At 41.0% G+C, this 27759-nt stretch overlaps 1 protein-coding gene across 1 annotated transcript in view; it reads right to left on the minus strand.

Moving 5' to 3' along the window:
* The window catches only part of DIAPH1 (diaphanous related formin 1), a 93713-nt gene that overhangs the window by 50742 nt on the left and 15212 nt on the right, over positions 1-27759 (minus strand). The window contains exons 2-17 of the mRNA XM_081231609.1: positions 15692-15718; positions 14291-14446; positions 11524-11625; positions 11044-11174; positions 10763-10849; positions 9856-9919; positions 8524-8663; positions 7200-7308; positions 6630-6740; positions 6195-6313; positions 5408-5524; positions 4665-4780; positions 4072-4136; positions 3214-3393; positions 1273-2040; positions 272-386 (exon numbers count right to left, since the gene is read on the minus strand). Of these exons, the coding sequence (XP_081087735.1) occupies positions 272-386; positions 1273-2040; positions 3214-3393; positions 4072-4136; positions 4665-4780; positions 5408-5524; positions 6195-6313; positions 6630-6740; positions 7200-7308; positions 8524-8663; positions 9856-9919; positions 10763-10849; positions 11044-11174; positions 11524-11625; positions 14291-14446; positions 15692-15718 (2407 nt within the window). The remainder of the gene's footprint in view (positions 1-271; positions 387-1272; positions 2041-3213; positions 3394-4071; positions 4137-4664; positions 4781-5407; positions 5525-6194; positions 6314-6629; positions 6741-7199; positions 7309-8523; positions 8664-9855; positions 9920-10762; positions 10850-11043; positions 11175-11523; positions 11626-14290; positions 14447-15691; positions 15719-27759) is intronic.

The raw sequence follows: 27759 nt of genomic DNA on the forward strand, positions 1-27759 counted from the left end.
TCATATCCCCACAAGTTACACTTGTGTAAAATACCTACATGCATGTAAAATACCTACATGCAAAAAAACTGGGGGGAAAAATACGTACATGCAACAGTTCTCTTTGCCAACTCCAGCATCCCCAGAATACAAAACCAGCTTATTTTCTTCTGAATAGGAACTCCCAGCTCTCTTCAACCCTCACCCAGGGAAGGGAAAGAAATGGGAGACTCCCTTAACAAATGTTCTAAGTCCTACACTGGCCCTTTGCATGAAAGAGGAAAGGACTCACTCTTGGTCTGGGCAGAAAAGGTAAGGGTAAGTTTGGCGAAAAGTTCATTGTTCTCAAATCGGTCCTCCTTCACCTTTGTCCAGAAGCAGTCTTGGGAAAGGTCCTCAGCAACAAACTGTGGATACAGGCAGGTGTTAAGAGTTACTAAACTGAGCTCTGTACTTTCCATCCTAGAAAACGGATTAAGATGCAAAAGAAGCGGCTGGCTGGTTATTGTCAACATCATACTAGAATAAGACTAACCTGAGACACAGAGAACAGCTATGCTCTTTGTGGTGGGACCAGGAGACGATGATTCCAGGTTATGTGTTTATTGGTGATTATTCAACAACTAGAATCAGTTATGCTGCTTATCCTCCTTCTAACCCCAAATCCTCTACTTTTAGAAGCATTAAGGCTTTATTTCACATCTTCCCTTGCTCTACCTTACACTTTTCCCATCAGGGTGGTGAACTGTACCAAATTTGTTCATTTTATGAACAAATCCCTAGGCTCCTTTATTTTAACTTGGTTTCCAGAAGCAAAAGGCTGAGGCAGAATCACAGCGCTCTCAAACACATACTGTGCCATGCAAACATATCCTGTGTAACTTATTTACCGGGGGTAGGGGTGGGTGGGAGTGGTAGGGAGTTGTATCCATAAATCCATGACTTTTGGATCAGCAAAATTTATCAGTACCTTGCGGATTGGTGAAATGACTAATATCAAACAGTGTGGTATCCCATGGCACTCATATCCTCAGAGAAAAGGGCAAAAACATTAACTTAAGGATAAGTTTAGGTTTTGTAGCAGAGTATAGGGCTCGAAGAACTCTCCCGAGTGATATCCAGCATATAGGATATGCCTATTATCTGCTAAATAAACATACACATGAGTGGAACTTGAAGACAGACAGATGTGAGCCATAAGAAAGGGAAGCCCAACCATGCACAAAACACAAAGTAGGAAACTGAAGTGGTCTCTTAAAATCTACTGATGAAGAGATGGACAGAAATTCTCACCTTGGACCAGTTTGGCCTCCGGAGCTGTACCTCTGGCTTGTAAAGTTTCTTTGGGGTTAATCCAAATGGCAGAACTGGGGCTGCAGGAACTCCAAAAGGGAGAGGTGGAGGAATACCAGGGCCTCCAGGACATGGAGGGGGTGGAGGGATTCCACCAGGAAGAGGGGGAGGGGGAGGTAGCATTCCTGGTCCTCCAGGCAAGGGAGGAGGAGGTGGGGGGATGCCGGCACCCCCAAGCAGAGGCGGGGGTGGGGGGATGCCGGCACCCCCAGGCAGAGGCGGGGGTGGGGGGATGCAGGCACCCCCAGGCAAAGGGGGGGGTGGGGGGATGCAGGCACCCCCAGGCAAAGGGGGAGGTGGGGGGATGCAGGCACCCCCAGGCAGAGGAGGGGGTGGGGGAATGCAGACACCCCCAGGCAGAGGGGGGGGTGGGGGGATGTAGGCACCCCCAGGCAAAGGGGGAGGTGGGGGGATGCAGGTACCCCCAGGCAGAGGAGGGGGTGGGGGGATGTAGGCACCCCCAGGCAGAGGAGGAGGAGGAGGTGGTGGAGGAGGAATGGCCCCACCCCTAGGAAGAGGGGGTGCAGAGGCTGTGCTAACCTCTCCTGGTAAAGGGGGTGAGGGGGGACTGACAGGCCCAGAGTCACCAGGTAAAGGAGGGGCAGGGGGAAAAGTAGCACTGCTAGGAGGGGCTGCAGCAGTAACTGCAGTGGAGAGTGAAGCCACTTCTTTCTTGGCATCTTCCAGTTCCTTGGACAGCTTGGCAACCTACAGAAATAACACCAATGGGAGTACTTCTCACTCCACTTCAGGGACCACTGGGGCTGGAAAGGACCTAAGAAGTTACTTAATCCAAACTTCTCACTTTACACATGAAGAGAGTGAAAGGAGTCAGACAGTTGAAAGGCTCCACCTAAAGTCACATAGCTATTTAGTGACAGAGACAAAACTAGAATTCAGGTCTTCAAGTTCCTAGTTCAGTATGCTTTGCATTAAAAAGGCAACTTCAAAGTTTATGTTAAACTCTCCCTTTGATTAGAAAATGCAAAGATCGGGACTTCCCTGGTGGCGCAGTGGTTAAGAATCTGCCTGCCAACGCAGGGGACATGGGTTTAATCCCTGGTCCGGGAAGATCCCACATGCCGCAGAGCAACTAAGCCTGTGCAGCACAACTACTGAGCCTGAGCTCTAGAGCCTGCGAGCCACAACTACTGAGCCTGTGGGCTGCAACTACTGAAGCCCGCGTGCCTAGAGCCCATGCTCTGCAACAAGAGAAGCCCTCGCAATGAGAAGCCTGCACACAGCAACGAAGAGTAGCCCCTGCTCACTGCAACGAGAAAGCCCGCGTGAGCAACAAAGACCCAACGCAGCCAAAAATAAAATTAATTAATTTTTTAAAAAAGAAAGAAAATGCAAAGATCAAGTAAATCAAATATTCTAGGTACGTAATTAACATATACAGGTAATTACGTGCTATACAGGTGTTATACAGGTGCTATACAGGTAATTATATAACCACCTAGGTGATCAAGTTATCAAGTATCACAGATCATATAAATATCTATAACTGCAGAGAGAGTGTGTGGGCATAAATCTGTCCAGAGATGACTAAAATAAGAGAAAAATAGCAAATATAAGAACAGTGTATTTAGTATTTACTCCTAAATTTATTAGAAGGCTATTATCTTTATTTCTGGGTAGTACTGTGACTCATTTATTCTTTGTGTTGTTCTGTATTTTCCAAATTTTCCATCTTATGTATTACTTACTCCCAAAACAAAACAGCTTATGATTTTAAAAATATGCGCCATCTAACTAGATTACCTATTAGTATCTGAACCCTCCCTGGGAGTAAGATGAGAGTCCTGCTTCAACGCAAGCTCACTCTGAGGCTGCTGATGGCAGTTACAGGTCACTCTGCCTTCCCTGTTCAGATATTACCTCTCCTGTCAGCTGAGACACTTCTGCTTCCAGGTTCTGTTTCTCTGTGGCAACTTTTTCCTTTTCAGAATCCAATGCATCCTTTTCTCCCTGAAGATCCTGGAGCTTCTGCTCAAAGTCACTTTCCATCTTTTTCATTTCCACCTGTAGCTCATGTCGGGCTGTTAACTCTGAGTCCAGCTAGAGGAGGAAGAAATCAGGCTCCCGGTAAGCTCTCCAACTCAGCAAAGGCCGGGTGTTATTCCCCATAATTTACTGTTTTGTGCTAATCCTTTATCTGTTGAGCTCACTGACCCAAGGGATGCCTGGAAAAAAGGCCACCATGATTTCAACCTTAAAATCAAGGTTAAAGGAGGGGGAAGCCAGGGATTATCCCCATAGTCTATCTATACTTGGTGTTATTTTAAAAAACAGCAACAACTAAGATTTTAAAGACATTTAACCAGGACAGCTAAGGTGCACAATCCCAGTAGTCTCAAGGATCAAAAACCGATCAACAATAGGAGTCCTTAATCAAAGAGAATTCAGACATATTCCAGTTCCTGTTGTTCTATGGATAAAAGGCCTGAGTCGCCAAGCAAACCCAAGTGCTGTCAATGTTATATGAGAGTGTCACCTGTCTTTCCTCCTGCTCAGGGGCCCAAGAACTGTGCAAACTCACGACTGACTAGCTCCTCATGATCACATCCACATCACTTTCTCCACTGAGTAACCTACAGCAGAAAGGGTTCCCCTAGGAACTGCTACTGTGTGCTGAACACTGAATATATCACAGGTAACTGTTTCACACGTCAGAAAAATCAAAATCCTTAGATAAAGAAAGATATACTCCAATTATTTTTGATCTCTCATACATACCTTTTTTTCCAGCTCTGTAGCTTTGGCTTCAGATTTCTCCACCTTTGTTTTATCAATCATTTGATCTAAAAAGAAGGCGAACAGTCAGGAAGTCAAGTTCCCAATTCTCGTATTCCCCTCTCACTGCCTAAGCCCTTCTACATAACCAAAGGGCAGTCTTTGTTCTTTTTGTTTATTTTTCTTATCCTTCTTAATGTTCTGTACTAGACAAAGAAATGGAACTTTCAGTTAAGTTCAACATATAATTTCTGAGTGCCTGTTATGCAGTAAGGCCACCATGCCGGGTGGCACAGAGAATGCCTACAAGTAATACTTATGAATCTCTGGGACCAGCAGGAGTAGCAGACAATAGCTGAAGTCCCTTCAAAAGGTGGGGTGGTGTATGAGACAGGATAAATTTTTAGAATTATGTAGAAATAAACTCAAGGCCTGTATATTCCTAGCACAGATATTGGTTATATCACCTAAGAAAGGGTGAAAATGGGAATACTGGGGGCTAGAAAAGTATCTTCTCTGAAATTTTCACTGAAAGAAAGATGCAAAATGAAAGACAGAAGCAATGTTTTATGGAACAGACAGACAAATATGCTTACCAATCAATCCCTCAATATCAATCTGGAGGTGCCGGCACTTGAAGTCAGGATCAGCCCCATTCTTGTGCAGAACTATCTGAGAAATACATTCTTCAATCAACTTATAGTACTGCGGTCTACAGAAGAAACAAAATAAGGTTATTAAAGGAAAACCAAAATATAATTTTGGTATTCAGGATCAAGAAAGGTAACTGCTTTGACAGCAGAAGGACCTGAGGATAAATGTTCTGGAAAAGACCTTTTCATAAGATTAACAGAGTATGGCTGCCATGCTAAGAAATCCCCGTCTTCCACATCAGCTAACCCATCTACTTCAGATAGTCAAAACTTCTTGCCATCTGCCTCTGAGTTCAAATCCTTTTCCATCTAAAATTCGAGCTTGATCCTGCCTGTGATGGATACTACTATTGCTGAATCTCTACTCTACTGCTTAAATCTCATGTTCCAACATGAATCAACTTTAAATGGCTGCCTCCCTTTGCTATCATCTTCACTCCGCCCCACCACCCCATTCAAAAGAGGGAGGCAGTTCACCTTATACACTCTCATCTCTTCCATAGAGATGTCTTTCAGTTGGATTAAAGGGACAACTGGCAACTCCCTTTATGTCTGAAACTAAAAATGAACTCTAATCCATGTCTTTGTGTTTTCCTTTTCTCTCTACAGACAATCTTTGAATTTAAGAAGTTCGCACTCTCCACTTAGGCTCAAATTCAAAACTTCCCACAGGTATACCATCTTACCTGGCCTCATAGTCATTTCGGACTAAGAGTAGGTGCTGCAGGATGGAGAGGAAGTGTTGCTCTGCCTTTGAATCCTTCACTGTGTTTAAGAGAATCTGGAAGACTTCACTGAAGTCAGTGGAAAAGGAGAAGAGGCTAAGGAAAGCATATATTTAGACTATGTTTGACAGGTAGCTTGCCCAACTCTCGGGAGAAGTAGCAAGATGCCACTTCTATTCTAACAGCTGTTCCTCCTGTAAACCCTGCCCTAAACTTTAAGCTCTATAAACTTTCTTTGGCCAGGGGACCAGTGAGTCAGGGGGTACTATACACAGAGATAGAAAACTCCTAGTACTTGGCTTGAAAATCGAGCAGTAGACAGACACAAAAAGGTAACTGCCTCAAAGTCACTTGTGGCAAGTATCAATAGGTAACCAAATTATTCCCCCTGTCAGTCTCATGGAAACATACAAGAGAGCAAATTACAACCTCACTCCCTGACTTGTCTATGTTCTCCAAAAACCAGCTCTACATCTTAATGAGCTAAGCTATCATGTTCTAGGAGGTCTATACTAATTTTGATGGCTGCTTCCATGTTGAGCAACCCTCAGATCACCCTTCCCAACTTCTCTGGTCCACAATGATGTAAATATATCCAATGGCAATCAAAAGGCACCTGCCTAATCTACAAAGAAGACAGGGCTAATGCCCTCGTGTAAGTCATCAACTCCACACCATTCCTTACAGGGATCTACAACTGAATGCAACTGAATGTCTTGTGTCTTCAACCCAATCAGTAAAAGGATATTCCATCTCCATTCGAATGTCATCCAGCCGTCCCTTCAGGTCATAGGAATCTTCTTCTCCTTGTTCATCAAACACATTTAGTTGCACTCTCATATCATCATTTTCAATCTCTCGAAGGTCCTGTCAACAGCAAAAGTATAGGCCAGGGAACCCAAACGTGTCCTATGCTGGTTAAAAACCCAAACATTTCAACCTGGTTTTTTTTTTTTAATTTTTTAAATTTTGGCGTGCCGCATGGCTTGCGGGATCTCAGTTCCCCAACCAGGGATTGAACCTGGCCCACGGCAGTGAAAGTGCTGAATCCTAACCACTAGACCACCAGGGCACTCCCTCAACCTGGTTTTTAAACTGAAAACCAAAGTCTTCCCAGGGATGACGGGGTTATAAGAGCAGGAAGGAACCAGCCCAGCCTTTCGAATGAAGTGTTGCATCTCACCTGCAACACTTGATGCAGCCCCAAGCGCATCAGTTCGCTTCGGATGTGAACTCGGAAGTCAAGTTCTTCAGCTGGTGTGATGAGAGCATTGATCAGCTGTAGGCATCCCACCTAAAATAAGAAAATTCAGCAGCTGTGTCAATGTTAACTCCTAGAGATCAAGATTCCATTCTCTTTACATGCATTCTGAGGCCCCCAAATATAACCTAGAAGATTCAGCACAAAAACTACAAGAATAACTTCCTTATATATAGCAATATAACTTGGTTTAAACACAGGTCTGGAGAGTTCAGAGGTCTAAAGGATTCCAGGGATTCTATGGTATAATTTGTTCTAGGCCTTGATTTTTCTAGCTTGTAAATAAATACCATGACTTTTTTCCATCTCATAATGAGGAAAACAGTTCTTTCTCTGCCTTCTTGGAGAAAAAGGTAATCATTTTTCCTTCAGAAAGAACTTTGAAATATATATCATTGGTAACAACTCATGTGTTCTCTTAAAAGGTCAAATGAACTTAAGTCTTTCTATCTTGAATTCTACTTTTGGAACAAGTTTCATAGGTATACATGCCTTGAGAGCAATGGAGGTCCCAGTTTTTAATCCATCCAGCAGTGGCTGGAAACGTTCCACCTCATCCATTTCAGCTCTTTCTGTCATCGCCTCCAAAACTCTTTCATTCCTGCCAGAGAGTAAGGAAAGGGAGAGAACTGCTTGGGTGCTCTTACACAGACAGGTACACAACAGGTATATTATACAGAGGCATAGATCAGTTAGGAAACAGACATTATCAATGTTCTGGATTTCTCACATTATTCGTCTCATCACCTGGAGCAGAGGCCAGATCAACAGGAAACTAAGGACCATCTCTTCAGAAAAATGCACTCCCTAAAATCCAGACTCCTACCTATTTTTACCAAATTAAGACCCCTGTTCTATGGCATATAAATTGGTACAACTTTCGGAGGGGCATTTAACAGTACCAATTTTTTAATGCACATTAACATTGGCCTACTTCTAGAAAATCTATCCAACATAAACACATGAATATGAAATAATATATGTACAAAGAATATATGCACAAGAATTGATAATAAAATTTTTTATCATCTAGAGCAGGGGTCAGAATGTGCTAAAAAAAAATTCTACCTAAAAGTCTACCAATGAAGGAATCATTAAATTATGGGACGTACAGAGTATGAAATGCTAAACAGCCACTAAAGATAATAAGATAGATCTAGAAGTACTGCCAGAGAAGAATGTCCAAGAGCTACTGTTAAATAAAAAGAAACAAGTTGAAAAGAATGGTGGTATGATTTAGCTTTTGTTAAACCAAACCCCTCCACAAAAATAAAAATCTATCCTATACGTGAGATTGGTTTTATAGGCATAAGCCATCTTTCCTTAATTCTAAGAAACCATCTTTTGGAGTGGCAGGTGTGTTAGAATTTAGTAAATATTTGTCTGTGCTAGAAAATGATCTATGAGACTGTACCACACCATTAACAGTGGTTACCTCTGCAGAATAGGGTTTGCCAAAGGGATGACGTTGTTAAATTGTACTTCATATACTTCTATGTTGTTTGAATTTTAAAAATAATGTTGTGTTACTTCTGAATTTTAAAAAAATGTAAAAAGAAACCCTTGTCCTAGACAATACAGACATTAATGGAGATCTAGGAGATCCTGCTGTACCTTTGATAACCAGTGGTACATGCAGAACAGCTTCCATCTCTTAACAATGTTTCTTAAATATTAAGATACACAGTGTTCATGTAAGAAATATAGTCTTACCTAGTATTTAAGACTAAGTGGACACCCAAGCAACTTAATATTCCTCTAGACTAAGGAAGACGATAAAAAAGAATAGAGAAGAGAAATAATTCCAGTCACATACATGTCTTCTGGCTGTGGTAGGATACAAAGAGCAGAAAGCAGCTTAGCTGCATCAATCATCATGTTGGGAACAGCAGGATCCATGGCTCTGACCAGCAGCAGAATTCCTTCTTCTGTCTCCAACATGGTCTTGATTCCAAACTGGTAGGACAAAAAGAGAAAAGGGAGGCTTAAAGATAAGAGCATCTAACCAAGGACAAGTTTACGGGTTCTTATGGATTGAATGGTGCTCCTCCCAAAATTCGTATGTTTAAGTCCTAACCCCCATTACCTCAGAATGTAACCTTATTTGGAAATAGTGTCATTGGCAGGTGTAATTAGATTACCATGAGGTCAGACTAGAGTAGGGTGGGCCCTTAATCCCATATAACTGTTATCTTTATAAAAAGGGGAAATTTGGACACAGACTTGCACACAGGGAGAACGCCATGTGAACACAAAAGCAGAGATTGGGGTGATGCATCTACAAGCCAAGGAATGTCAAAGATTGCCAGCAAGACACCAGAAGCTAGGAAAGAGGCATGGGACATACCCTCTCTCACAGCCTTCAGAAGGAACCAACCCTATCAACAACACCTTATCTTGGACTTATCGCCTCTAGAACTGTGAGATAAATGAACTTCTGTTGTTTAAGACACCCAGTTTGTAGTACTTTGTTATAGCAACCCTAGCAAACTAATATAGGGTAGAAAACTTTTTCCAATATAGCTAAACAGATATGAGCATAGCAAAATAATTTTCTAGCAGACACAACAGAATTCTATGTCTTCCAAGAATAAAAACTTTGATTCTTATGTTTCTTTTCAATGCTCCCCCTAAGCCAGTGGAATAATTATAACAAAATTAAATAGTGAGGAAGACAGATTTGCACTCAGGAACAAATAACTGTAGGTTCCCTAAGTTTAAATACTAAACAGACAAAAAAAGAAAAAGAAAGAGAGAGCGAGAAAGAGAAAGAAAGAGAGAAAGAAAAAGGAAGGAAGGAAGGAAGAAAAGATACAGTAGGAATAGACTGGGGAAAAAACAACAACAAATAAGCAGAAAATAAAGTAAACCTTCCAAAAATAATAACTACAGGTCAGGAAATTTAAGAATTAGGAAAAAAAAGTATAAACAGAAGAAGAAAATTAAGCATATCCTCTGAAACAGACGTTACAACTGAGGGAAAAGATCCATAAAAGTATGTGTATGTGGCGATCAAAAAGTTATGGTACTAAAAGGAAAAGCTAGAAGCCTTGAACCTCATATTCCTAGGTCCTTTTTTGAGTTTGCCAACAGAAGAGAAAAAACAGCGGTCACGATGGGGGTTGAATGAGAATGGGAAATATCTTACCTTGTTGTTCATAAAAGCTTTCAAGCAGCGGATGATCTCATGCTTGTTACGGCTATCGTAGCTTCTGCATGTAGAAGACATAATCAGTGAAATCCCTTCATTCTACACCCCTCCCCATTTGACTTTTCAATCTTGTAAACAAGGGTCTTAGGAACACTCCCAACTAGCAGCTGAGTAAAGTCTAGCACACAGCACTCTACCCTAAAACACTGGCAAAAAGAGGTAGCTGAAGAAAGAACCATTGGTAATTCTCTCATAAACCAAGAATTCAGTATTACATTAAAATCTTCCCTTTAACTCCCTGTAGGCTCCTAAGGGCTAAATTCTATCAGGATAACATCCCACCTATCACTGCTTGCCTCACTGCGTCAGAGGTTTCAAGTCTGTACGTTCAGGAGGTAGAGGTCCTGTGTTTTGTTTTGGAAAGATCCCAGGAAGTAGAGAAATCATTTTGGGTCAGGCTGGCTTCAAGGTAGCCTAACCTAAGACAGTGCAAGGTATCCCCAGAATTATTCCAATCCTGAAGACTATCATAAAGCTAGTCCCAAACTGATCAAGTGTATTATAAGACTTCCAAATGAGATATGACCCAGACCAGATCACAGGAGAGCTTTAGACTAAATCAGACCCTATTTCCAGACTGGATAAGAACCTGTGCTGGGAAACTCACACTCTTATGTGGTATGTATCTTGTGTTATTCACTGTGAAATTTAAGTTCCTCCTTTCTCTGTACCTATAATCATCCTTCATTCTCCAGTCACCCCTATGATAAACCCCATTCTCAGCTAACAGCATAATATCCTAGTCCATAACTTTCCATTTAACTGCCATTTTCTCCTTTAGAGCAAACAGCCAAGTCCTCTACTACCCTCCACCTAGAAGATGCCAAGACTCGGAAGTCCTCACCCAGCAGTCTCCTCTTTCTCATCATGAAGTCGTTTAAGGATGTCCAATAAGGAAGCCAGGCCCTCAGCACCAAATGTTTGCACCCAACTGTAAGGAAGAGACAAAGATGATGCAGTATCAAATCAAATCAATAAATATCCACCAAAATAAAGTGTATCCTGGCAACTCTTTACTCCCAATCCAAAACATTCTCATACTTCCCTGACTCCTTTGATCTCTAATCCCCACCAGTGAGCTCCAACATTGGGCTCTCACTCCTGTTACTACCTCAGAATCCTCACCTGACAGGGTTGTTGTTGAGGGAGACACGAAGGGACTCCAGGCAGCTGAGCAGAGGCATATCCCGCAAGCCCGACCTCAGCTCCTGAATGTACATCATGGCTGACCTAGAGCTCTCCTTTTGACTCATGCCCTGGAAAGGAGCATACAGAGATTAGTAAACACTGGACTCAGTCATAAATTGGACCAGAATTAGTTAATACAGTTTAAACAATATGAGGGCAAACACCCATTATACATACCACCAAACTATGTGAGACTCAGAATTTCCTTCCCATTACCCATACATACTTCATGAAGATCGAATCAGGCAAAAGTATGTAGAAAAGTAACTCAAATGAGAGTAAAAAATGAGTAGGTTTATATAAAAGAATGAAATAGAACTGATGTGGACATGAAATGTTCTATTAAAGTAGCAAAACAAACAGGTCCAAGATAAGGGCACAGTCTCCCACGTCATGGGTACCTGTCCCAGGACTCACAGCCTTGGAGGTGTGCAAGTACTGGGACACCATCTCTCTCTTGATGATAATGTCCTTCTCCCTCAAAGGTTGCTGTTTTTCCTCGTTCAGGTTCATATCCAACTAGAAACGGGAGGAAAAAAGGGGGAAAAATTGCCTTGAATTCCTTACAAGTTTTCAGTGTTTAATGTTTAGTATACTTAGTAAAGAGATGAACACACTAAATGCTTATTGAATAAATAAATTTTCCTGATCCTTAGAGACTTATTCCATTATAGATGATGGGAATTCCTTAGGGATAAATATGGTTAACATTTTATTATAAATCCCAACAGACATTTTTATACACATACACTAAATTTTTCCCTAACAAAAGTGGACTCTCAATATAGAGGGAAAACTTATTTTGCATTATTGAAAGAAAAACAAACATAGTATTTTCTGCACTTAGGATGGACCTTAATAATCTCTTCAGACTGAAGCACTGGATGACTGGCATCATGCAAACACCAGCAAAATCTGCACCATTCTAGGGCCTAAACACCCATTACCCCTGGTTAACTAAGTCCCTGTACAAACTCCTTTCCCATGAAGAAAGAACTGGAAACTGTGACAAATTCCCTCAACAGACATAACCTGGAGTGTGTTATTGGGGGAAAGGCTCTGCTTGACCCTGTTACATATATAACCATGTGTCTGAGCCTCCTATTTCTGTGAGCATAAGTTTAACCTTAAAAAGTCCAGAATATTATTTGAAACGGGGTAAGTATAGGAGAAAAAAAAGGATATATTCAATTTCTTCCCCATGTGTGTGTTTGTGTATGTGTGTGATGTGTGAAGGAATCACCACCACCAAGTTGTCACAGTAATAATTTGACTTCTTTCTGACTCAATTCCTGGTGCTTTCTTCCTCCTTTTACAGATAAGTTGAACAAAGAAGTTGCAAAATACTGGCCCTCAGGTTGAATCAGACCCAAAGATAAAGTATGTTTTGTCTGGCTAGCTCAACATTTTAAATTTGAGAGACTTCATATAAAAATATGAATTTACAGCACCAAGGGATGCAACCAGCAAATTTAAGATTATGGAAAACTCTACAGGTCAAACAGTTTCTTCAACAAATTTTTTATAACAAGAGCAAGGATTAAAGAGAGGGAGGAAAACCTATAGTTCAAATGAAACTTAGTAGAATATCACAATGGACCTTACCTGGAATTGTGATTTGAACAAACAAATTGTTATTTTAAAAATGACCTAATTTGGGAAATCTGAATGCTGGCCATGATTTTTGTTTTTTTAAAAAAATAGAGATTTCTGGTTTCTTTTGAAAAACAGAAATATCTGGCACTACTGGGCTAGCATTCCCAACTGGAATGCTACAAAACCTACTGGGACTGAATTGTGGTTGGAGTTTATCAAAAATGCCAAAAGTCCTTCATTTTACTGCAGTCCCTTCTCCTTTTTATCACTTTCTATGTAGCCTGCTTAACTTATTTATGCTTCCTCCCTTGGCCCTAAAGACATTTAAATTTGCAATCCAAGGCCAAGAGACTGTCTTGATAGATCATACTCTTGGACTCTTAACATACTTGGAGTATTATGAGACAAACTGAAAGCTTCAAGGAAAAGTAATAATAGTAGTACTGGTTGAGTGGTGACTACCACAGGTACCAGGCCTCAGTTTTAAGGGTTTTAAGCACATGCTTTTAATTAAGTTAGGCCTGCCACTAATCTCTAGTTGAATCTGAGATCATAAATCCAAGTTAATATATAGGTCTGATGAAACCTTATAAGCACGTACTCAAAACTTTCCAAGACTTAGCACTAGTGGACATTCACTCAGTGTCCTCCCCACGCAATGGTCCTCACTGAAGACAGCAAAGTCAGTCACATCCATGCACAGCTCATTATTGAACTGACCTCAGCCCCAACCTTTAAAGGTCTTCTAGTGATTGTAACATCAGAATTCTCTTTCCAGATTCACCACTAAGTAGAAGATCTCGGGCAAACGATGCCTTTCCATTCCTCAGCCTCTTCTTTCCCTCCCTCCCTCCCTCCCCTTCCTTCCTTTTATTTATTTATTTTTGGCCGCCTTGGGTCTTCATTGCTGCGCGCGAGCTTTCTCCAGTTGTGGCGAGCGGCAGCTACTCTTTGTTGCGGTGCGCAGGCTTCTCATTGCAGTGGCTTCTCTTGTTGTGGAGCACGGGCTCTAGGCTCACGGGCTTCAGTAGTTGTGGTACGTGGGCTCAGTAGTTGTGGCTCACGGGCTCTAGAGCGCAGGCTCAGTAGTTGTGGCGCACGGGCTTAGTTGCTTGGCAGCATGTGGGATCTTCCCAGACCAGGGATCGAACCCGTGTCCCCTGCATTGGCAGGCGGATTCCCCGCGCCACCAGGGAAGTCACTCAGCTTCTTCTTTGTATAGATTTTGTTGTGAATGTTTTAAAACTTTATCTACTCCGGCTAACCCAAAGGTGGTCATCACACTACCACAAGAGCTGGCCCACTCATTTTATATCTTTGTGGCTAAAGTGTTGCTGGGCTGAAGGACATTAACAAGGTGGTCAGTGATCAGATATTTCCAAGCCTAATTCACAGATTCCAATCTTACAGACTGGCGCTTGTATATGTAGTCCCTTCATTAATGGGACTGCTATTAAGAAGTTCTCTGTTAAGCCTAGAATTTTTTGTAATTAAAGGATAGTTAAGGGGGACTCTACACAAAAAAGGGCCCATCATGCTCGTAAAAGCATTTTCAAGAAGAAGCAATGCTTTTGGGTGGGAAACTTACCAGCATCTGTTCAAAGAGTACTAGAACTTGCTCATCTGAAACATCCTGCAATGACTGTGCTGTGGGATCATCCCCATATGATGCAGAAGAATTTCTGTGAGCAGAATTAGGCTTTTCTTTCTCCTTCTTAATTCTCATGCTGGTAAATCTCTCCAACTGAGAAAGAAAAAAAAGTATTAGCAGTGATCCATTTTCGTTTACACAACAAAGCACACATCAAACAGCTTCTAACCTCTTATACACGCATGGCTCCTCTGGTTTGTGGCCAGTTCAAGGCTCTTCTGACATGAAAAAGAGAAACCAGTCTTCCTTGTACCTAATTTACTACACAGACTCTGTACTCTCACCTTCATCCAAAGATAAGAGGAATGAAGTATTAAGAACTGGAAAGTCTTGGACTTCCCTGGTGGCACAGTGGTTGAGAGTCCGCCTGCCGATTCAGGGGACACGGGCTCGTGCCCCGGTCCGGGAAGATCCCACGTACCGCGGAGCAGCTAGGCCCGCGAGCCATGGCCGCTGAGCCTGCGCGTCCAGAGCCTGTGCTCCGCAACGGGAGAGGCCACAACAGTGAGAGGCCCGCGTACGGAAAAAAAAAAAAAAAAAAAAAAAAAAAAAGAACTGGAAAGTCTCTAAAAAGAGAAAACTTTGCTCTTTAGCTCCCCTGTCATTTCTAAGCCCTCTAGCAGCACAGAACTGAAAGCACCTCATGTGCAGAGTGCTCAGTAAAATGCCTTTTGTTTCCCTCTAGCTATCCAATAACAAATATGGCCAGGCCCTCAGAGGATCACTCCCTTCAAGAGGTAAGTATGACCATAGATTTTAATAGATATAAGTCATATACAAGAAACAAGGAAATGCCTTAAAACCAGGAACCATTCCTTTTTCTTTCTTCTGTACGCTCCATAGCACTTGTGTTATGTAAGCAGCAAAAGTTCAGTACATATTCTCCAAAATCCCCTTTGCAAAGAATATAATCTACTTCAGGGGTATATATGTCATCTCTCTGTCAACCAAATGCTTATGAACCACTCCTCAAACCGCAAGGACAAGCGTTCAATTCAAAAAGAGCTACCGATAAGCTGCAGCTTATCGGCACTACCTGATTGAAAATAACAGTAAATATCTGCAAGCATTCTGGGGCTTCAAATGATAAGAGTGGCATCCAGACAGCAAGTCAGCTTGGAGTTTAAAGAACATGCCTAAACTTGGAAGCCAATGAATGTACCAGGGAAATGCATGCAATGGGTCAAACAGAGCAAAGAGTTAGGAAAAAGCTTTAGGATGATCTGAGAATAGAACCCATATCACGTTTATAAGTTATAGAAAGTCAAAGTTATTGCAACTGGTAAATATCATAGTGTGGGAAATGAGCCATGCACATGCTGAACAAAATTTCCTTACCTCATCTGCCATGAGCCGCTTCAGAGTCTAGGAACAGGAAGAACGAAGGAGAAGAAAGGGAAGAGAGATCAGTGAAATGCCAGGAAACCTCCCAAATACCAGATGGGTTGGGGAAAAAAATGAGGAGAAAATAAGTTGAAAGGATCTAGGCTCCTTCCCACATGCTAGATTTCTGCCAGACTATTCCTTAGCACATTCCCTTAGGTAAGGGGAAGGAGTTTTAAGGTCACTAAAATATAATGACCCTTTGGGGAAAAAAAGGTGGAGAACTGAAAAAACTCTAAATGGGATGACCGATAAACCTATGAAATGTGTTCAACTGCATTAGTAAACAAGGAAATGCAAACTAAAACCACAACGAGATACCATTTCACACTCAAGACTGGCAAAAATTTTCATGTATGTCTGTCTAGTCACAGAGCAGCGGGAGCTCTCACACGCTGTTGGTGTGAATGTAAATTGCTATGGCCACTTTGGAAAACAGTATGGCAAGATCTAGTAAAGTTAAAATATGCAGATATATTACAACTCAACATATCAGTTCCTATAAATCTACCCTTCAGAAACTTGCACATATGTAGCAGGTTGTGTATAACAAGAATGTTCACAGCAACACTGTAATATCCATCAATAAAACAGAGAACAATCCAAATAGCTATCAAGAAGAGAATGGATAAACTCGTATAATGGTAGAGTGGAAAACAATTACACAAAGAAAGTGAATGAACTTATAGCTACTCACAAACATAAAAGTGAATGTATTATTTCTTTTACACTGAGATTAAAAACATGCAAGACTAAATTATATTATTTAGGATGTACAATTATAAAGGGAATGATTACCACAAATGGCAAAACAGTGGTTACCTGAAGTGGGTGGAAGAGTAATGACTGCAGAAGGGGACAGGGGGCTTCAGGGGTGCTTACAATAATATTCTATTTCTCGATATGGATGATGGTTACATGGATGTTCTGTTTATAATTATTCTGTATGTTTTATATTCTCTTCTGTATATGTGCTACACTTTACCCCCAAAAATCTGAACAAGCAGGTATTCCAGGAAAGCAGGAATTCTTCATTCTAATACTTAGTTTTAAACCATATCTATTTTTGCTAATGTCCTTAGAAGAGTATAGTAAATGCCTCTTGATGAACCTTTCTCAACTAATGAAAAACTATTTCTGACACTGCCACAAAGCTACTTTACCAACCTTTTTACAGACGAGAAAAATCTATGTCCTTATGTTCATGTGCCCCATGTCAGAGTTCGGTTAAATCCAGTGTGAACTGTGAATCTTAACTTTGCCCTCCACGGTCCAGAGGAGGGCAACCTTCTACTGATGGAATGCTAATCACTCACCCGAAACCATACGATCCTTGCTCAGTGTCAATGGAATCTAAAGTTACTCTGTGTGTGCTGTTTACACAAAGTAAAGGAGAAGGGCAGCAAAGGCACAAGGATGATGAAGCAGAGACAGCAACACCCAAGGAGACTCACAGTTCCTTTTGTCACCACCCTAAGTCACCTGACACACAGAGGTGAAACAAGCCACAAAAAGGATGAATGTTTATAGTTAGGTTGCCATTGCCAAGGTTAAACTTATTTGCTCCTACAGCAAGTGCTTCCAGAACCTTGTCCTCCAAACTCAAAATGTTCCCTCAGAACCAAGCAACAACCCAAACAATTCTGGGATGGATATAACGTAGGTAACAGAACCTGGGTCTAATGAATCAATCTCAGCTGCAGGTTAAGTTAAAGAACAAACCAGCAACTTGTTCTTTCTGTCTGCAGACTCATTTCTCTTCCCTCCATCCCCACTATTGAAGTTCACGCTATTATGATCTCCTGTTTGATTTACTGTAATAGCCTCCTAACTGATCTCCTTGCCTTCAATCCCATCTGCCCAACACAATATCCATTCTATATACTATATCCAAGAGTAATCGTTCTAAAATGCCAAGCTGTCCATGTTATTTCCCATTTAAAACCCTGCAATAGTTCCCTACTGCCCTCAGGTTAACATCCAAATTCCTTAGCATGGCATATGACACTTCTGGCTTCTCTCCCTTGACTCATCTCTCAACAAACCCTCCATTTCAAACTCTATCTTCTGGGCATCCTAACTAGTTGCAGGCCCATAAATAGATCTTGCTGTCTCACAACCCCAGACTTTCTCTAGGCTGCTGCTTCCCTCAGACTAGATTCTGCTTTCAAGGCTAGCTCCAACAGGCCCTACAGGATGATACCTCCTCTAATTGGATGGGTACCTCTCCTTGTGTGTATATAGAAATAGGTACTTGACTGTCTCACAGCGCTAGAAGTGGATTACAACTCTCTTTTGATTGCCTCCTCTAGCCATTTCCAGACTACGTTCCTTCAAGGTAGAGCCTAAGACTTAGTCATTATATCTCCTACGAACAAATACCATAATCTGGGGCTGCTCTCCTAAAATACCAATCCCTGCAAAAGCCCTCAAATCTATTCCACCTCTTCACTGCATTAGTGAAGAAACTGAAGCCCAGACAGGTGGAGTAAATCACTGAGGTCACATGAATAAGGGCAAGCTGGGTATGGAACTCTGGTCTCTAGATTCCAAAACCCTGTATCTTTGCATTCCCCAGATTCTTGTCTTGTTCCCATTTAATGCCCACTAACTGTTGCCTTTACATACAAAAGTAAACATCTCTTGTCTTAAAAAGGAAGAAACCAGTCTCCCTTGCTCTCCTTGGTGCATCATTAGAAACAGATTTATTCCTTAAAAAAATTATCCATGCTTTACTGCTCAATTTGAGTAAGGACAGTAAAAATGATCCATGCATTTCCTCAACAACTCCAACAGAGGGCAGCATCTACCAGCAAAGTGAATCACAGTACTACAGGCAAAATTCTGTTTCAGAACCCAACAGAACACCCAAACAGCAAGCTCAATTCCATTACTGAAATGGAACCTGCTGCTACAGTATACTGAGGGTGTATTAATTTACTTATTTAATACTATGTGTGCTTTCCTTGCAGATCTTGAACATACAGTTTACAAACAGCTTTGTTAAGTTTTTTTTTTAACTGTATCATTAACTGTTTTGTGGATTCTCTGAGATATGCAACAAGAGGTTCCTATCTCATGAAAAGTAAGAAGGACTAAAAATAGTGGAGACCTTGAAGATAAATGCTACTGGAGCTATATTTATGCCTTATGCCCCAGAGGTTCAAGCTTTTTAATATGGTCTCTAATGATCCCACCTACTTCTTTCTAAATGCTTCTACACTCACCTTTCTCCTTGTTTGCTATCAATTATTTTCTGCCCCCAAACTATAAACCCTTACTCATCTTCACTAAATACTTCATCGTCCTGTCCCTCCTACTGAGTCTTCCGCTAAAACTATACTAAAACCTTTAACTACAAATATAGATACTGAAGGAAGCATAAATACCTAATGAAATTTTTTAGCATATCAAAATCTGCTCATGAATACAGATTAATAGGAACTTCCAGATAAAAGACGGTAGACTGAATCAAATTTCCCCGCTTTTTGAAACCCTTCTACATCTACAGAAAAGGAATTTTTAGGAAGAAAAAAATGATAGAGGGAAGGAGCCTACAAGGTTGGGAAGAACAAGAAAAGCGTAATTGCAATCAATTTTTGAAGCTGGGACTAAGACCCAACAGACCTAAGAAAACTGAGTCCTAAACTTGCCGTAGGAAAAGCTAATGACCAATCCAAATTGTACTTAAGGATCCTCAACAGGCTCAGGAATTAGCAGCACCAGGTACCTATAGAAATGGGCAGTTGGAGGGAGGGGGAGGCCCAAAAATAAGATTGGTTTGAAAGCTGTTCAAGAAGCAGTTGGACAGGTAGATCCTCTGTTACCCCCCAACACCCCTCCCCCCATGCCATCGGGAGACTACCCTCCCTTACTCCAGCAGAAGTCTGGAAATTTATTCTTAGAAGAGGATAAAACACAGATCTCTGGATCAGGGGATGCCAGGCACAGTTGTGGACAGAGATCCTATACCAAAAAGAAGAGTAAGTTAATCTATGCATACTATAAGCTGAGACACCCAGCACCTTCCCCCTTCTAGTTTCTCAGGACCCCAGCACCCCAAAACCCTTACCCTTGAGGCAGAAGGTTGGAAGAGCCTTCTCTGGGGAACTGAAAAACAACATTAAGCTACTGACATAGTCCAAGCAGATGAACCGTGCCATCCAATATGGTAGCTACCAGACACAGGTAACTATTAAGCATTTCTAATGTGCCTAGTGCAACTGAAAAAGGAATTTTTCGTTTTATTTAATTTTATCAAAATTTAAAATTAAAAGCTAATATTTTATTGTTATTGTTAAACTTAACTATCAATATGTTTGGAACACGCTAGGTATGTGAATCTACCTTTCACTTGTAAATTTTTTCAAATCTAAATACACATCAAGTATCTTCATGAAAATTTAGCATCCAAATTGAGATGTGCTATAAATGTAAAATAAAAACTAGAGTTCAATACCTTCATATACAAAACAGAAGGTAAAACATCACATTAATAATTGTTATATCTATTACATGTTAAAATAATGTTTTAGATATACTGGATTAAAAATTTTATTATTAAAGTTAATTTCACATGTTTCTTTTCACTTTTTTCTTTCTGTCTTTTTCTGTGGCTACTAGAAAATCTAAAATTACATATGTGACTCACATTATATTTCTATTGGACAGGGCTAGCCTACAATAAACTGCACAGCTAACAAACCCTACCCATGCATCCAGAGTTTCCAATGAGTTTTTTAGCGCCTCATTTTTAAACATTAACAGACAACCAAGGATTACCAAACAAATGAGGAAAAATCCTAATAAGAGAGGGGGAAAAAGCAACTCATTATACAGAGACTACGCAAGAAAAAGAAAGATTAGGGAAAAAAAATTAATATCCACAAGGGAGAACATAATGCCATTTTTTATAATTGTTTTTTTTAAAGTTTTGGCCATGCTGTGCAGCATGCGGAATCTTAGTCCCCTGACCAGGGATCAAACCCACACCCCCTGCAGTGGAAGTGCGGAGTCTTAACCACTGGACTGCCAGGGAAGTCCCTATAATGCCATTTTAAAAAGAAACATTCAGAGGAAAAAGAACCCTGAGAAACTGAACACATGAGAACAGAAACTCAAGAGAAAACTCAATAGAAGGGCTGGAAGATAAGAATTTGAGGATATCTCCCAAAATTAGAGCAAAAAGACAGAGATGGAAAAATAAGAGAGTAAAGATAAGAAAATTAGATCAGTTTGGGAGGTCCAATATCCAAATAACAGGAGAACAGAGGAGGAAGCTATCAAAGAAATAATTCAAGAATATTTCCCAGTACTGAATGTAAGCTGGTGAAGCCACTCTGGAAAACAGTATGGAGGTTCCTCAAGAGACTAAAAATAGAGTTGCCATATGATCCGGCAATCCCACTCCTGGGCATATACCCAGAAAAAAACTATAATTTAAAAAGATACATGCAACCCTATGTTCATAGCAGCACTATTCACAATAGCCAAGACATGGAAACAACCTAAATGTCCATCAACAGATGAGCGGATAAAGAAGATGTGGTTTATATATACAATGGAATACTACGCAGCCATAAGAAAGAATGAAATAATGCCATTTGCAGCAACGTGGATGTACTGAGAGATTATCATACTAAGTAAAGTAAGTCAGAAAGAGAAAGACAAATACCATATGATATCACTTATATGTGGCATCTAAAATATGGCACAGGGCTTCCCTGGTGGTGCAGTGGTTAGGAATCCTCCTGCCAATGCAGAGGACACAGGTTTGAGCCCTGGTCCAGGAAGATCCCACTTGCCATGGAGCAACTAAGCTTATGCACCACAACTACTGAGCCTGCGCTCTAGACCCTGCAAGCCACAACTACTGAGCCCATGTGCCACAACTACTGAAGCTCATGCCCCTAGAGCCCATGCTCCGCACCAAGAGAAGCCACCACCATGAGAAGCCTGTGCAGTGCAAGGAAGAATAGCCCCCGCTCACCACAACTAGAGAAAGCCTGCGTGCAGCAACGAAGACCCGACACAGCCAAAAAAAAAAAAAAAAAAAAAAAAAATCCTGTGATAAACCATAAAGGAAAAGAATATAAAAAAGAATGTATACACATGTATATCTGAATCACTTTGGGGTATAGCAGAAACTAACAACATTGTAAATCAACTACAGGTCAATTTAAAAAAAAATTTTCCAGTACTGAAGGATAAGTTCCCATCACAAAAGACAGAAACAGATCACCACACAAAGGCATATCATGGTGAAATTCCAAAACACTGGGAAAACAAAGAAAATCCTACAGTTTGAAAGAAGGGGGACTTCCCTGGCGGTCCAGTGGTTAAGACTCCACAATTTCACTGCTGGGGGAGCAAGTTCAATCCCTGGTCATGGAACTAAGATCCCGCATGCCATGCAGTGCGGCTGGGGCAAGCGGGAGCGGGGAAGAAGGGAGGAAAATACATATACATGGTCATATACAAAGGAATCAGAGAAGATTTGGATTTTTTAAACTACATACAAAAAGCTAAACAATGGAGAAAGAGAAAGAGAGAGATGTCCTAATAGAAGCAGAATCAGAGCGATGCAACATTTTGGGTTTTGTAGGTGGAGAAAGGGGACTCTGAGTCAAGGACTACAAGTGACTGCTGGAAGCGGATAAAGTCCAGGGAACAGAAACACCCCTAAAAGCCTCCAGAAAAGAATGTAGCTCTGCCAACACTTCTTTTTTCTTTTTCAACCATCTTTGTTGGAGTGTGGTTGCTTTGCAATGGTGTGTTGGTTTCTGCTTCATGGCAGGGTGAATCAGCTATGCGTATGCATGTGTCCTCGTGTCTCCTCCCTCTTGCGTCTCCCTACCACCCTCCCTTCCCTATCCCACCCCTCTAGGTGGACACAAGGCACAGAGCTGATCTCCCTGTGCTTTGCGGCTGCTTCCCACTAGCTATCTATTTTACGTTTGGTGGTGTGTATATGTCCATGCCACTCTCTCGCTTTGTCCCAGATTGCCCTTCCCCATCCCTGTGTCCACAAGTCCACTCTATGGCTGCGTCTTTGTTCCTGCCCTGCCCCCTAGGTTCTTCATAACCATTTTTTCTTTTTCTTGGATTCCATATATATGTGTTAGCATGCGGTGTTTGTTTTTCTCTTTCTGACTTGCTTCACTCTGTGTGGCGGTTTCTGGGTCAATCCACCTCACTGCAAGTAACTCGGTTTTGTTTCTTTTTGTGGCTGGGTGATATTCCGTTGTATGTATGTGCCACAGCTTTATCCATTCATCTGTCGATCCTGCCAACACTTTTACTTTACTCAATTGAGACCAATGTCAGACTTGTAAGGTAATAAATTTACGTTGTTTTGAGTCACTAAAAAAAAAAAAAAAAAAAAAACCACTGAACAATGAAAAAAGGCCTTTTTAAAATCTGAAAAAAAAAAAAACCTTCTAACTTAGAATTCTATACCCAACCAAATTACTCATCAAATGTGAGTTCAAAATAGATATTTTCAGACACTGAAGCTTTCAAAAAATTTATCCCCGTGCACCTTAGGAAGCAATTGTAGGATACGCTCCACCAAAATGAGGGAGCAAACCAAAAAAGTTAAAGACCTGAAATACAGGAAACAGGAGATCTAACACATGAAAGAGGTAACAGAAATCCCTAGGACAAAGATTCCAGGATCTTTGTGGTGATTCCCTACATTCCTCATGGCTTAACCCACAGATACCCTCAGAAGGAGCCCTTGTAAACACACAGAGAATCTAAAGTCAGACTACGACTCCAACACTTGGGAGCCTCCTTCTCAGGGTGGCAATATCGTCATTTACACATAGTCTAGATTTTTGCTTCTTACTCAATTTTTATAATAATCTTTCAGTTATATGCAAACAATTATAGATAGAGCACAAAATATTTTTTAAAGGGGCAGAAAAACATTTATTCTATAGGAATTTTTTATTCAATAGAATTAGGTGGGTAAATAAATTTCTGAAGGTCATTAGCTGGTACAGGAAAAGAGCTTAACAAAACTGCATTTATTAAAATAAGATTCATTTCCTCTAAAAGATTCTCAGTATTATCAAATCTTACTTAAATGAACACAAATTGCTCAAAGGTACACTGCATCAAAAGTAATAGCATCAGAATAAAAATACTTGGCTGGGCACTGCTCTGCATTAAGACCATCAATCAACATAAAAATGAAAAGCTGTCCCTTCGCTCTCCTTCCAGAGTGTAATCCAAAGCTCTGATTCAGTCACCACATCCTAATGTAATATGTGGTAAGATAAATCTTTTGGTTACCATCTACAGGAAATAAGAAACTTCCTAGAGACTTTACAGTTTGGTTTCTCTAAGAAACCAAAAATTAAAGTCAAGATCCCAAGGTATACCCTATGAGGCCAAGCTAATTAAAATAAATTTATGACCGAATGAGTCTGAAACATACTCTGATCAAGTATTATCATAATAAATGCAAATGAAATCTAAAACTCCTTTTCCATAGCTGGATTTGTTGTGGTGGTGGTGGCTGCATCTATTAGCTCTTCAGCTTTTTAAAAGTGGGCCAGTCGGACTAAACTTGGCAGTCTTTTTGGACAGAGGTTCCCTCTGTTTGCCTAGTAACAGAATTGGTCTTATTATAAATTCAAGGATATAAGAAAATTCATCCAAGGCACTGATTCACTTCTACCGAATTCCCTGAATATTTAACTTTTCCATCTAGTCACAAAAAGGGCATAGAATTCTCAGACAACTACGGACAGTCTCTTGGAACAGGATACTCATGTAGCCTAACAAAAGGTAATTAGGTAGTGTCCTTAGCAGAAGAGAGGTTAGGAGAGATCTAATAAGAGAATATGATTAACCATTACTCTGATCACAGAGTACTTTACATAGCAAAAAGTGTTTCTAATTCCTACCAATGTGCTTCACAGGAACAGTTAATCACGGACTTTTACCTCATGAACCATGTGGCTAGCATACTACGGGTAATATAAACCTATTAGAGCAAGCCCATATTTCGGTACTTTCTAAAGATTTTGTTCAGGCTAACTTATAGGGGACAACTATATCTGAGCTCTTGGCTAAGGGAGAACACCACAGGTGAATGCCATTTGGCCCCTGCTCTGTGATGATTCTAGAAGGCCCAGGTTTTTCTCATAACACCTATAATCACAATGCAATTCACTGCCTCAATATACTCAATTCCCACCTCTCCCTCTTCTGACATCCACACTTGCTCATGGGCTAATTCAGCGTGAGGGAAATATTTAGTGTGGTAGGTAGAATTCTAGGACGTCCTCCAAGATTCCCAACCTGACGTACATACGCTGTACAATCACCAGGACTATAAATATTATAGGATATCACTCTTGTGATTAGGTTATATTATTTAGCACAACTGACTTTTAAGAAGGGAGAATTATCCATGTGGGTCTGACCCAATCACCCAAGCCCTTTAAACCTAGGGTAAGAGGTCAGAAACACAAGGATCCAACATGCCATTTCTGGCTTGAGCATAAAAGAAGCCAAATGGCAGGGATTACAGGCAGCATCTAGGAGCTGAGAGCCAGCAAAGAAACAGGGACCTCAGTGCTACAACTGCGAGAGGCTGAATTCTTCCAACTTGAATGCGCTTGGAAGGTTTTCCTCCAGCACCTACAGATGAGAAAAGGCCCAGCTGACACCTTGATTTCAGCCCTGTGATACTCTGAGAACCCAGCCAAACTATCCTTGCTGGACTTCTGACCAATGGAACTGTGAGCTAATAAGTGGGTTTTATTTTAAGCTATTGAGTTTGTCAGTAAAAGTAGGCAACTAATACATTAAGCAAACTGACAAAATTTATCTAGAACTTTGAGTCCTAATTTTTATTTATGGCATGCTAAACAACTGCAAGTATGATTCTGAGCAAATCACGTTAATTCTTCATGCTTCAGTTCCCCTATTTATTAAAAAACAAAACAAAACCAGACACACACTTCTTGGGACCACTAAGATCATAAAATGGAGTGAGAGAGCATTCTATAAAAGCAATTGTGCTCTTATTACTACAGAAAAACTTCTCGTAAAATATACACGTGTACTAGTTGACACGGTACTCCTACAACATGGCATAAGGAAAAAGTTATTCCTCACCTGTAAATTGTATACTTAGCCATAGCCAATCATTTCACAAAAAGATCTAAAGGACTCAGCCAAGCCAGGCTCTAAATATTTTATATCAGATCCTTCTTCAGACCGTTATTGTAGCTGTTTCTGTGGACCAGATTGTAAGTTGCTTGGGGACAAGAACCCATGCTTTGTTCATTGGACATGTCCAATATTTAATAAATATTTTAAAAATTATCATCACTCTAGGTTTAAGAACATCATCCTAAGCACAGTATATTCATTTATTCATTACTTTATGCAAATTGAACAAGCTAAAGAAAAGTTTCAAGTTAAGGTTTATGACAGTACAGTACGATTGTTATAAACAGCTCAGACCAAACCTTCAAGAATAATGTCTTTCCCTATGAATGAGGCCAGGGGACCCTGAGTGGTGCTTCAGCCCACATGACATATTTGTTAGTTGTCCTTGGGGAAAATATCCAATTATGGCACACATGTCACCTAGGGAGTCTTCCACCACCTGTGAAAAGCAATAAGCCTTCAGTAAAGACATAGGCTACCTATGGGTAAAATGGGAAATAAGTCTCACTGCAGCCAACAACAGTTTCCTTTCAAGTCCTAATATACCTACCCAGGAAGGAACAGGTAAGGTATCTGTCATTCAGAATCAAAAAGAACAAAGAGCAGGGTCTGGCTCTGATTCATTTTTTTTTTTTTGCGGTACGCGGGCCTCTCACTGTTGTGGCCTCTCCCGTTGTGGAGCACAGGCTCCGGACGCACAGGCTCAGCGGCCATGGCTCACGGGCCCAGCCGCTCCGCGGCATGTGGGATCCTCCCGGACCGGGGCAGGAACCCGTGTCCCCTGCATCGGCAGGCAGACTCTCTACCACTGCGCCACCAGGGAAGCCCTCTGATTCATTTTTTTATTCTAGCACAGGACTGACATTCAGTTTCTTAGGATAGTGAGGCAACAGAGGGTCATAACATGGATGTGAATTCAGTTACCAACAAGCCCTATTCCAGCTTTGCCACAAGATTTGCTACATTTCCACTAAAGGACAGTAAAGGCAGGGTAAGCTTTTTTTTTGGGGGGGGGGTGCTGGGTCTTCGTTGCTGCGCATGGGGGCTACTCTTTGTTGCAGTGTGCAGGCTTCTCACTGCAGTGGCTTCTCTTCTTGCAGAGCACAGGCTCTAGGGGTGTGGGCTCAGTAGTTGCTTCTCATGGGCTCTAGAGCACAGGCTCAGTAGTTGTGGTGCACAGGCTAAGTTGCCCTGAGGCATGTGGGATCTTCCCGGACCAGGGATCGAACCCGTGTCCCCTGCATTGGCAAGAGGATTCTTAACCACTGCACCACCAGGGAAGTCCCAAGCTCTTCTTTTTATCCACCACAGTTTCAGCCTTCCTATCTTTAGGACTATGTTGTCTCACAGGGCTTGTGTGAAGAATAAATAAAATAGATGTAAAGCACTTTGTTTTGCAAAGTGTTTTGTAAAAGGTAAATAATATATGATGATGGAACCACTGAAACTCCCTTCAATTCCCACTCCTTATAGAGAAGTCAATTAGAACTAGAGAGAAGGAAATAATGGATACCTTCAAATGTAGGAAACTTTCCCTTCCATTTTAAAATAATGGCCCAAGGATGGCATGGAATGAGTCAATACCTCATATACCATTTACAGAGAAACAAAATAGATTCTGACATCACTACTTATTAGTGCCAATAGCCTCAACAGGAGTTGTGTAGAACTGGAGTACCCACTTCAAAAAAGAAAATCAAAGAAAAAAGGTATATCAGAGGAAAGGAATTCTAAAACAAGAGCACCAAATGACTAGAAATTGAAAAATATGAACTCTAAAGCTAATTTACCATTATAAAGTTAAATGCGCTTAAGGGAAAGAAAACTGAAGA

This window comes from Mesoplodon bidens, assembly GCF_964165515.1.
Source record: "Mesoplodon bidens genome assembly, chromosome: 4".
Lineage (NCBI taxonomy): Eukaryota > Metazoa > Chordata > Mammalia > Artiodactyla > Ziphiidae > Mesoplodon > Mesoplodon bidens.